General features: G+C 35.3%; 1 protein-coding gene across 2 annotated transcripts in view; it reads left to right on the top strand.

Moving 5' to 3' along the window:
• LOC144447947 (FAD synthase-like) overlaps positions 1 to 11,600 on the top strand; it is a 22,305-nt gene extending 10,705 nt beyond the window's left edge. Inside the window, exons 6-13 of one of the 2 annotated variants that reach the window (XM_078138062.1) lie at positions 1,617 to 1,765; positions 2,977 to 3,065; positions 4,235 to 4,460; positions 5,068 to 5,166; positions 5,697 to 5,818; positions 8,016 to 8,157; positions 8,621 to 8,838; positions 8,891 to 11,600. In XM_078138062.1, coding sequence (XP_077994188.1) covers positions 1,617 to 1,765; positions 2,977 to 3,065; positions 4,235 to 4,460; positions 5,068 to 5,166; positions 5,697 to 5,818; positions 8,016 to 8,157; positions 8,621 to 8,810 — 1,017 coding nt within the window. In that variant the 3' untranslated portion in view covers positions 8,811 to 8,838; positions 8,891 to 11,600. Of the gene's footprint in view, positions 1 to 1,616; positions 1,766 to 2,976; positions 3,066 to 4,234; positions 4,461 to 5,067; positions 5,167 to 5,696; positions 5,819 to 8,015; positions 8,158 to 8,620 lie in introns of both variants that reach the window. The other variant, XM_078138061.1, reaches the window with a different exon arrangement.
• The last annotated feature ends 1,940 nt before the right edge of the window (positions 11,601 to 13,540 follow it).

Genomic DNA, 13,540 nt, shown 5'->3' with positions numbered 1-13,540 from the left:
TGCATGCATGCATGCAGACATACATACATACATACATACATACAGACAGACAGACAGTCAGACAGACAGACAGACAGACAGGCAGACAGGCAGACAGACATACATACAGACAGACATCCAGACAGACAGACAGACACGCACAGACAGACAGACAGACAGACATACACCCATCCATCCATCCATACAGACAGACAGACAGACATACCATACATACATACATACATACATACATACATACATACATACATGTACATACATACATACCATACATACATACATACATACATGCATGCATGCATGCATACAGACAGACAGACATACATACAGACAGACATCCAGACAGACAGACAGACAGACAGACACAGACAGACAGACAGACATATATCCATCCATCCATCCATACAGACATCCAGACTGACTGACAGACATCCAGACATCCATCCAGACAGACATACCATACATACATACATACATACATACATACATACATACATACACACAGACAGACAGACAGACAGACAGACAGACAGACATCCAGACATCCATCCATCCAGACAGACATACCATACATACATACATACATACATACATACATACATACATACATACATACATACACACACACACACACACACACACACAGACATCCAGACAGACAGACAGACAGACAGACAGACAGACACACACAGACATCCAGACAGACAGACAGACAGACAGACATACCATACATACATACATGCATGCATGCATGCATGCATGCAGGCAGGCAGGCAGGCAGACAGACAGACAGACAGACAGACAGACAGACAGACAGACAGACAGACAGACAGACAGACATATATCCATCCATCCATCCATACAGACATCCAGACTGACTGACTGACAGACAGACAGACAGACATACCATACATACATACATACATACATACATACATACATACATACATACACACAGACAGACAGACAGACATCCAGACATCCATCCATCCAGACAGACATACCATACATACATACACACATACATACATACATACATACATACATACACACACACACACACACACACACACAGACATCCAGACATCCAGACAGACAGACAGACAGACATACCATACATACCATACATACATGCATGCATGCATGCAGGCAGGCAGGCAGGCAGGCAGGCAGGCAGACAGACAGACAGACAGACAGACAGACACACAGACAGACAGACATATATCCATCCATACAGGCATCCAGACTGACTGACAGACAGACAGACAGACATACCATACATACATACATACATACATACATACATACATACATACATACATACATACACACAGACAGACAGACAGACAGACAGACAGACATCCAGACATCCATCCAGACATCCATCCAGACAGACAGACATACCATACATACATACATACATACATACATACATACATACATACATACATACATACATACATACATACATACACACACACACACGCACGCACACACACACACACACACACACATACATACATACATACATACATACATACATACATACATACATACATATAAATACTTTTATATATAGACACAATTTTAAAATTGAAATTCTCTGTTATTCATTTCAGGATAATTTCAAAGATTCTCAAGTTATGTTCAATCTCCGTGAAATCTACCTGAGTTCAGATGAGGTGTCCATCGCTTCAATTCTAAACAGTTTCAATGCAAAATATAAAGACAGTGTACAGTTAGGGTCATATCCAGAATGGTTCAATAGGTAAGTGACCTTTCAACTCTAACCTTTGACACCAATGTCTGTCAGGTGAATGGATTAGTATATATATTCAACTGGTACAACTGATCAAAAACGCAAAAAATTGCAGTTACTGGCTTTACACTGATACATGTAAGCAGAAATATAAAATTTGGACAAAAAGATGATAAACTTGCGTTACCGTCAATCCCAAATAACATTTGTGAAAGGCTGAGCTTCAGCTGTTTTCCATTGAAACCAATACTTCAGCACAGTTTATCAAATTTCAATCTCTGCTGTGGGCTGTGTTGCTGCTAGCAACCAGAGACAAAAGAGAGGTTACTAGGCAACCAGTAAGATAATCATGATTTTTCTGATGAAATTTGAGAATGTTGTAGTGATTACTTGTCCTGATTACAAATATATCTTTGTGTGCTGATATTTATACACTTATATTACCATAATTATATAGAATATCTTACAATCTAAATAGGAATATGAAAATATAGTCTGACTCAGCTTTTTAACAAAATTAGCAAATAGCGTTTCTTTGGATCATTCTTGTCTGTTGTCAGGTAGAGGTATATAATTTTGTTTCTAGTATCTCAGACCACATTGCATTTAACAAAGGTAGGCTGATACATTCTGTGCATTTTTTCTGGAGAATTTTGTAATCATGTAAAAATGATTTCACAATTGAAAATTTCTACTCACAGAGTCAAAACATATTTTGGAAGTAAATTGCAAATTTTCACAGACACGTTGTCCGACCTGTACTACAATATCGACAAGACATCAGTAAAAATTTGAGATTCACTTCCAAAACATGTTATGACCGCAAGTACAATTTTTGATTTTCAGATATATTAACCTAGGGTACATTAATTTTTTGCAAATTTTTTTGTTCATCAAATGGAGTTTTTTTAAACAAAAGTAGAAAATATTCATGCTATAGTGATCTTCTTTTTACTCAAGTTCATAGCCCAGAATCTTGTCTTGATGTTACTATCTCAAGAAGCTCTGCATATCAAGCCCAGAGGCCAGAGACTTGTCTTGGTATTACTGTCTTTAGCGCTCTATACCTTATACTTCCAACACAATCCGTCCAAGAGCAAAATTCTTGGCTTAGATTGTCTTGAGATAGTGACACCGAAACAAATTTCTGGCCAACTGTTTTATATGAAATTAGATGATAAAACTTACCAACTAACCAATTGTGATTTTATTGTGTACAGTTTTTACAGGGTCAAATTAACATTAGAGAGTCTGAATGAAGACATATTAAATAAAGCACACAGTGAACTAATAGATATGCTACCATCAGGTAAGAATATCAACAATCTACTAGAATGTGATTGTACATGTAGTTATAAAACTGCTCTAGCTGTAAAGTGAAAGTTCTGGAGAGTCGTTTGATGATTTTACATCACCTAAAATTACTTTCAATTTCAGAGAAACATATACATAGTATATTTATGCACCTGTACACATAATATGGTAAATCCAGTCAAATTGATTTTCAGGTCCACACCCTAAAATCGGCACCCCTTTGTGACAACATGTATATCATTTGTATATTCATACATTTAGGATACGGATTAGGGAAAGTAGCCAACAAAAACAACTGTCTATGCCACAGTTTCTAGTCGACTATTTTGTCCTGGAATTTATGTTTACAAATTCTTTGTTTAACCATTACTATGTGTATTCCTTAGTCAGATTAGTGGGTCTCCGTTATACATGTAGGTATTACCACCTACTTTTCTGATTTGACCTGATACTTTTAAAGGGGAACACCACCTCCTAAAATAGAGTTTCTTAAACTATGAGTTCTGGAGAGTCATGTCATGATTTTACATCACCTACGATTACTTTCAATTTCAGAGAAATATCAAATTTTGATTTTTTTAGGATATCTCTGCTGTGCACCATTACATAAAATGACTTACATCCCTGTATACACTACCTATTCTGATATTCAATGCTGTGAACCATTACATAAAATGACTTACATCCCTGTATACACTACCTATTCTGATATTCAATGCTGTGAACCATTACATAAAATGACTTACATCCCTGTATACACTACCTATTCTGATATTCAATGCTGTGAACCATTACATAAAATGACTTACATCCCTGTATACACTACCTATTCTGATATTCAATGCTGTGAACCATTACATAAAATGACTTACATCCCTGTATACACTACCTATTCTGATATTCAATGCTGTGAACCATTACATAAAATGACTTACATCCCTGTATACACTACCTATTCTGATATTCAATGCTGTGAACCATTACATAAAATGACTTACATCCCTGTATACACTACCTATTCTGATATTCAATGCTGTGAACCATTACATAAAATGACTTACATCCCTGTATACACTACCTATTCTGATATTCAATGCTGTGAACCATTACATAAAATGACTTACATCCCTGTATACCCTAACTATTCTGATATTCATCTTACAGGAATAATAGTCAAATTTGAAAAAGACCCAGTGTCTAAAGCAGTGGAACAAGTCTATGGGATTGTTGAATCGAATAACAAAGATGAATTTACTGAAAATGTGAGAAAGTCTGTCCAAGTTATTGAAGAATGTCTAAAGAGATATACACTTGATGAAGTTTGTGTTGGTTTCAATGGAGGCAAGGATTGTACTGTATTGTTACATTTATTTCATGCAGTCGTAAAAAGGTATGTACTTATGGCAAAAAATATTGTTTCTGGTCATACTCTCGCATCAGTGTTTTTTTCGTGTGTTTTTCCAGCCCATACAGTCTGCAGATCCATGGGGAAACACAAAAATAATCCTCCCTACTTCAGTGAAGACAATCATGAACAAGCAAATGACTTCTGGCCCACATACACACTTACTCTAAAGTACTAAAATAAAAAGAACAATAACTACCATAAATAGTAGACTGAATGGTAGGTTTGTTAAGAATTAAAAAAAAAAAAATTCCATTGTAACACCATTTTATACAAACTGTCCTAATCAGAAACAATTCTTTCTTTTGGCCTATGTGATAGGATTGAATTTTTCTGTTAAAAGGCAGAAAGCTAGGTGGGGTTAAATTTATCTTGGCTGTATTTATAATGTTTAGAGGATCAAGAGAAGCTAATTTTAGTCTCCAAAGAGAGAACTATTACAATTGGCTCAAGCTATGTGTCCTGTCAGTCCATATAATACATCATTTCTCAGACTTGCCATATTGGAGACACTTTCTAGCATTGATGTGTATTTGCTGTAATTTGTTTACTCAATCTGAATGTAACTACTATTGTATTTCTATGTTGATAGGAAATACCCAGAACATAAAGAACAACTCCAAGCTTTGTATATACAAGGTAGAGATTCTTTCCCAGAAGTTGAAACTTTTATACAAAACTACATTAAAAGGTAATGTATGTATGTATGTATGTATGTGTGTGTGTGTGTGTGTGTGTGTGTGCGTGCGTACGTGCGTGCGTGCGTGCGTGCGTGTTGGTAGGTAGGTATGTATGTATGTATGTATGTGTGTGTGTGTGTGTGTGTTTGTGTGTGTGTGTGCGTGCGTGCGTGCGTGCGTGCGTGCGTGCGTGCGTGTAGGTTGGTAGGTAGGTAGGTATGTATGTATGTATGTATGTATGTATGTATGTATGTATGTTCTTACTTTGATAGTAAATTTTCTGGAAGTACTTCACTCACAAATTTATATTTCCATTAGTTGGCACTATTCCAGCAGGTTACCACATGTGATTAATTTATACTGAGTATCGTCACCACAAGAGGGCGTACTTCATTTCAGAACGCATTTGACAAAATCAGTTTCAATAGAGAAAGAGTGACTTGATAGGTTGAAATAGATCATGTCGTTATCAGTATATAAAGCATGACAGGATTATAAAATATTTGCATCATGTGATAGAATCTGTGTTTATTCTCACTAGGTATAACTTAGAGTCCCATCAGATCAACCTAGGTATGAAGGCTGCCCTCACTCAACTGAAGACAGATCAACCACAAATAAAAGCAACTCTGATGGGAACAAGAAAAAGTGACCCTTACTCAAGTAAGTACAAGGGATCTGTAGTACTACTGTGGAAAATGTACTTTCAACTTACTAAGATAGACACAAACTAAAACTATCGTTGCTTGTTTTGATAGATTACACAAATGGGTGATAGTGGTGTCTCTGTTGAGTGGATGTAATCACCTTGTAATCAAGATAGTGTAAGGTGATTCTGTTGAGTGGATATAATCACCCTGTAATCAAGATAGTGTAAACACTGGAAGTCCTCAAAAATGAACACAGCAAGATTATGGAAGTCATAAAAATGCCATTCTGCTGTGACTCTGAGTATAATTAATTAAAAGTAATATCTCGTCACTAGCTTTTATCTACATATCGCAATAATACGTTTAGTTTGTGGATATCTTAAGCCAGGTGCACACCAGAGGAATCAGCTGAGTGTGGAATTTTTAATGAGAATTTGGTCATTTTTGGCCGTGAGTCAAATATCTAGCATGTTTGATACTTTTGGCCTCGCATGATTTTTTCCTCATGTGTGTGTCTGAATGCAAGTATTCTGCTAACGACTTTCTCGTATTAAGAGCGCATGCATGGTGATCACATAAATACAAAATGTTTGTGCCAAGTCTAAAGTACAGGTGAGTAACTTCTACATCAATAATTATGTTGTTGTTTTTTTGATGATTTTAAAAGACAAACATGTCAATCATTGGCCAAAATACCCATAGCCATTGCTTTACTTAAATCGAGAATAGTATAGTCATGAAACTATACCAAATGAGATAACTTGCTTTACTTAAATCGAGAATAGTATAGTCATGAAACTATACCAAATGAGATAACTATCTCATGCTGTGACACAATAAACGACGTCTTGTTGAATATTTTCGCTATGGCAATAGCCACAGGTATTTAGGTCAAATATCAACACATTTGTCTTCTAAAATCATGAAAATACCGTTGTTATTAATGTAGAAGTTACTCACCTGTATTTTAGACTGGGCACAAGCATTTTGTAAGTCATGAGGTGAATTCTTACATTCAGACACACACATGAAGAAAAAATCACATATCAAACATGCTAGATATTTGGCTCACGGCCACAAATGACCAAATTCTCATTAAAAGTTGCCCACACATGAGAGGAATCGGCGTGAGGAAATTGTCGCGAGTGAGATGAAAGCTTGGTTTCCGCTATTGTATTCTTTTGTAGATAAAAAAGTCTATACTACACTACTATGTAGATGTAGATAAAAAGTCACTACTATGTACATGTAGATAAAAAGTCACTACTATGTACATGTAGATAAAAAGTCACTACTATGTACATGTAGATAAAAAGTCACTACTATGTAGATGTAGATAAAAAGTCACTACTATGTACATGTAGATAAAAAGTCACTACTATGTAGATGTAGATAAAAAGTCACTACTATGTAGATGTAGATAAAAAGTCACTACTATGTACATGTAGATAAAAAGTCACTACTATGTAGATGTAGATAAAAAGTCACTACTATGTACATGTAGATAAAAAGTCACTACTATGTACATGTAGATAAAAAGTCACTACTATGTAGATGTAGATAAAAAGTCACTACTATGTACATGTAGATAAAAAGTCACTACTATGTAGATGTAGATAAAAAGTCACTACTATGTAGATGTAGATAAAAAGTCACTACTATGTACATGTAGATAAAAAGTCACTACTATGTACATGTAGATAAAAAGTCACTACTATGTAGATGTAGATAAAAAGTCACTACTATGTACATGTAGATAAAAAGTCACTACTATGTACATGTAGATAAAAAGTCACTACTATGTAGATGTAGATAAAAAGTCACTACTATGTAGATGTAGATAAAAAGTCACTACTATGTAGATGTAGATAAAAAGTCACTACTATGTAGATGTAGATAAAAAGTCACTACTATGTACATGTAGATAAAAAGTCACTACTATGTAGATGTAGATAAAAAGTCACTACTATGTACATGTAGATAAAAAGTCACTACTATGTACATGTAGATAAAAAGTCACTACTGTACATGTAGATAAAGACAGCAGAACTCTTGTGTTGCTTCCTTTCCAAGGATCATTTCTAACAATTTTGTTTATAAAGAATATTAAAAAAATGATACAGAAATTTACAGAATGTCACTGGTGTCATACAAAACATTGTACAGTTGTAAAATAGATTTCTTAACATGTCTTTGTTTGTCATTTACAGCCAAACTGAGTGCTTTTACAATGACGGACCCTGATTGGCCGCAGTACATGCGTGTCAATCCATTGCTTCTTTGGAGTTACCATGACATTTGGACGTTTCTACGGCAACTCAGTCTACCGTATTGTAAACTCTACGATAGGGGGTAAGTAACTCCTCATCTTCTTTGCAAAACAAATCTTAGAAATTAAAGACTTCTTTCATAGTGTAAAATAAGAAATAAAAACTAAGTGACAAAAAACCCTAACAGGTTCAGCATAATTTGAATTCTAAAGTAGCAAAGTCTGTAACTTGAATAATTATGCAAAATGTATTTACATATTCATGAACCATTTACATAATAATGAAATTGCATATTAAAACATTCATTTACATAATCCTTTCATCATTGTTACCTACCCCATAGGCAAATTGATAATATTCATGATTTATTTAGATGTGCATTTATGCAAATTTTAATATTCATTTTTAATATATGCCATTGCATTGGACAAATTGATAATACAGTGTGCTAGAAAAATGTCTTTCAAGAAAGGAAGAGAGTATACCGACCATTTTTTAATTCAGAAATATTTCCATTTTGTTTGATTATTTTTGTGGAATTTTAGGTACACCTCATTAGGTAGTATGAGCAACACTTCCCAGAATCCATTGCTGGAGTATGTAGACGTCTTTGGAAAAACGAGGTACCGACCAGCGTATGAACTAGAAGATGAAGAGTTAGAACGACACGGGAGAAATGGAGATAGTGATAAAAAATGGAACAAAGATAAAGCTAGCCAACCTACAGACAAATAGAATGTAATCAGTACAGGGGATTCACCATAGGCATGTAGTTTTGATGAGATGAGATATCAAGTAATCAAGAGTTTCACCATTTTTATCACAGAACAGTACATTTAAAGGCAAGAAGAAAAGAAATTGTCAACATGAGATGTAAATTTATCTATTACAGCTAAAATGATGTAGGCTTGGTGTTTCATTCATGTAACATGACATTTATTACACACCCTAATGCCTAAGACAATTTTTTATGCAAAAGAAACAATTACATAGGTGCTGTGCACAGTGGTGATGTAGAAATAGTCAAGTTTAATTGTTTGTTATCTGTTAGAAAATAAACAATTGCAGCCATTAAAATCATCAACTCCATCTGTAATGTTTTCATTAGAAGCCTGTTTTTACTGCACTGTGAAAGAATAGCAATACTTATCAGTGTTCAATGTGATTGTGCAAAGTATCCTGCTGTGTTTATTGTGTCTCTGTTATTGTTAGTCTAGAGTTGAAATATGTCTATCTCTGTGTCAAAAACTGTAGTGTCACATGAGTGAAACACCAATCCTATATCATTTTAGTAATTAGTAAGAAATGTGTATGTTTTTTTGAAGATTGGGTAGTTCATCAAAACTTGTAGCATCTCAGATCTCCTTCCTGTAATGTATAAGACGGACAAAAACATTGTTTATTTTAAATATAAGAAATGAATGACTTTATTGTCCAAAGGTTAATATTTAAAATTCTCAGGCACTAACAGAAGAACTTTCATTTTGATGTTTGGACCAACTATGATATTTTAGAGTTACATTAAAAGTAAATGTTTGGTTTTTAAAATTTTTGTTGCTTTCCATGACACTTCTACTTTATATACATGTCAAATGTCAGCATTATCTGTCAATGCTTTCAGTGTTCAAATATTACTTTGGTGAGATCTCTTTCAGTAAGCTATGGGTAGTCTGTAAGGTATGCTGTGACAGGGCGCCCTCACACATCGGTCAACCCCTGAGGGTGGAGTATCATGACATATCTTACAGTGTAAGCCATGATAGAAACACACTACTGGGTACAATAATCAGTATGACATCATAGACCATGCAAAATATATCTGACAAATATAGTTTTCTAATTAAACTATAAATCACAAAATAAACCCTGTAAAGTGTACATTTTTTGAAAGCTCTTGAACTGTTCTAGCCTTTTTACGGCACTGAATGACTAACTCTGATTACAGTCGTCCTATTCAGCTGGTCTTGCTAAAACTTAGCACGTTAATAATTATGGTTTAAAAATCTATGAAGTTAGACACACCAAACAAAAGACATTGGCAGAATACCTCCACAGTTGATTACTTCCAGCAGAGAGTGATTGTGTACGTCAGACTGTTTGATTTTCAAAATTATGGAATCATTTGCCACTGTGACTTCTCAGCTGTGGAAGTATTCAGTTAAAAGCTTTTGGGGGTATGGCTAACTGTGTCGATTTTCAAATTGTCATTATCAACTTGTTATGTTTAGTAAGACAAGCTGAATAAGAAAAATGTAGTAGTATAAATAATAAAAGGGTATTTTGACTTCCTGTCATATGACCAAGCTTGTATAAAGGAAATCATCATTAAGGTGACATGAAAAGTATTTAAAACAAATAATCGTTTATTTTACACAACAGAGGTAAGAATAAAGAGCCTTGGAAATGATATATCTTTTCTGGTTGCGACCAATGATTGATTACACTCCTAGTAGAATGGTTTAGTCTATGCTGTACTTTATTGATTACACTCCTAGTAGAATGGTTTAGTCTATGCTGTACATTATTTGTGTCCACTTCAAGTTCAAGTGTACATTTTTTGGAAACTTTCAGTGTTTTCACATGGTGTAGACCATTGACCCATAGTGACCTCCATTTGCATATATGAGAACTAGTCACTTTCTAATTTCCGTAGGGCATTATTCATGTAGCATGGACATCTTATTAGGGATTTGTTTTGAGTATAGATACAATATGTGACTGAGATTGTGATGTGTTATAAAACACTTATTACCTGGTTTATTTGGACTTTTAGACGTCAAATTACCCCCTCATGCTGTTATGCAGGAACCATTCCCTCAGTTTTCAGCCTTGGGTATTAGTTACTACATAACAGCCCACAGTGCTCTCATAGCCAGATAATATCTGTATACAGTAACTACTGTACATGTTACAAGAATAGTTCCGGTTTGTGTTTATCATATCTTGTTAAACCGAGGAGTACCATCTTTATGCAGCTGTTATTTATAAGCAATTAAGGAGAGATGTCAATAGTTCAGTGTAAGATTAAAAAAAAAAAATTTTACATTTGGGTGGGGTTTTTTAAGCTATTTTAGTTCTCATCCTACAAAATCAATTTTACTTTGAATGGATGTTCTGAGCCCTGGTATCCAAATGGTGTATTAACAGAAATGCTATAACAAGACCCTGTACACATGACATATTATACTAATACATGATCAGTGCTTAAGGTGCAGTTAAGGTCCTCAGGCAGTCGTCGTCCATCCCTTCCCCCATCCCCCTGTATATGGATCTGCACTATGCAACTCAGTAACACTTAAAATATGTATTAATAACTGCTCTCCACAATGGATGTCATGATGAATTGTCGCTGTAGTCTGGATGCCAACATTGTCTCTAACTAAACCATGTCTAGTCAAAGTCACTCAAATCGGCACAAAAAGTTGTTAATCCAATCAGTGATCCTCAATATTGTGACGTAAACAGTGTATAAGAAGCATCCTGAGCTGACATTCCATAACTGCTTCAATAAACACTAACTTTATGAGGGACTGTGTTATTGGTTAGAATTTTGTGATTGATTAACAAAGACATGATGTTAATGACTGTGTGGGTGGCTGTGGATGAATTTTAAACGACATTCATGCATCTCAGGACTTCTAGTGTAACTACTTTGACTATACTGTGAGTGGAGGTGTAAATGTTAGTGATACCGTATAGGGACTAGACTATTGTTACTGTGGAGTTATTACCCAACCACAACCCCATATTGAGACAACAACCCTATATATCTTGCCCAACCTAGAACCCCCTAACAAATTCCAATCTACTCTAATTATTATTTTGTATGTCTCTGTTGAGACTCCAATAGAGTATTTTCCGTCTCGCGGCAGATCTCGCGAGATATGCAAATAACCTAGCAACGGTTGCTACGGAGGTCAAGCTTTGCGGAGTGGCCATGTTGTTCATATGAAAGTCAATGCATTAGTCTGAAAAAAATACTACCGTTTGTGACCATCTACAATCCTAAGTCATCATGGAAGACATTGAAAAATTGAATGTACACGAACTAAAGAGCATGTTGCGAAAATATAGCGTGTCAACATCAAGTTAAAAGAAAAATACGCCAGTGTCACACTGTCATTATATTTCCGAACTGACTGTCATTTCTGGGAATACGTTGTCAGTGCCAAACTTATGCAGCATACTAGATGGCTATAATATTTCAATCTTGAGAAATGGTAATTAATGACAAGCAAAATCGAGTAGTTTTGATTATTAGTACACATGTACATGGTGGAAACATTTCCCGTCACCAATATTCAATATAAGTATATTAGAATGCAATGCACATGAAGTGTGGCGTAGTACTACTACACATCCACCAGCCGTAAGCCCTTATGAACCGTTGACATTTACGCTGTTGACAAATACGGACGAAAGCTAAAAGTCTTACACATTTTTAGAGTGCCAATGTCCCGTTTCGGTCCTAGAGTTCAGAATTGAAAAGTTCTTAATTATCGTCACAGATCGGGAAATCATAGTCAGTTCCTGACAATCGTATTCCGATTTTACCACATGTTATCTTCATACAACAATATCTACCAGTCTAGTTCCCAATGACCGTATTCCAATTTTACCCTACCTTAATAACGTAGAGTAAAATCGGAATACGGTCGTCATGAACTAGACTAGTACTGTATGAAGATAACTTAGAGTAAAATCGGAATACAATCGTCAGGAACTAGAATTGGGAATCACCGGCGATGCGTGAAACACGTGTACGTGTCAGCCATGTTTATACTTGAGTTCGATGAACATGTTGTAGAACTCATAGTCCAAATTCGTAAAATAAAACGACATAGTATCTCTAAATTTTAATTTTAAATGCATATATATAGCTCATTTATAAATGTATATGATAAAATCAAAGACAGCGAAAAAAATTCTCAACCGATTTCAAAGTTTTTAGCGGACCCTGACGAATTTAGCTGACGAATTACGGACTAAGAATTACATCATTGCCAACTATTAACAGCACGTTATACAGTAAAGTGATCGCGTACACATTGTTGTGTTGGTTTTTAGACGACGCTACGCGACGTATAAAAAGTCTATGGAAAAGTTATGACATTGTATCAAATTTTAGACGTTGTTTAAAAATAGGAATACAATATTCGCGACCTGACATGCAAGTTTTCAACCATAGGGCCTGCGATCCTCGAGTGGATTCAACTCTAGTAATATTTTCAAGTTCATGTTGAAACTGTCAATCTCAACCGCTCTTCATCTGCGCCCAGACGGCCAAAAATCACCGTCACGTCTGACGGCTAGTTATGAATTTCACATACGCACATCGTTTTTACAACCATACTTTAAAAGTTTGCTTCCCTTGATCTATCATACCATGGAAGTATACTTCCATGATCATACGTATTGCACTGTACGTGACGTCGAGAACAATGGTGTTGCTAAGCGGTTGACAC

The sequence above is a fragment of the Glandiceps talaboti genome, chromosome 17 (assembly GCF_964340395.1).
Source record: "Glandiceps talaboti chromosome 17, keGlaTala1.1, whole genome shotgun sequence".
Lineage (NCBI taxonomy): Eukaryota > Metazoa > Hemichordata > Enteropneusta > Spengelidae > Glandiceps > Glandiceps talaboti.
The sequence above is the reverse complement of the archived record's forward strand: the minus strand, read 5'-3'. Positions and strand labels throughout refer to the sequence as shown.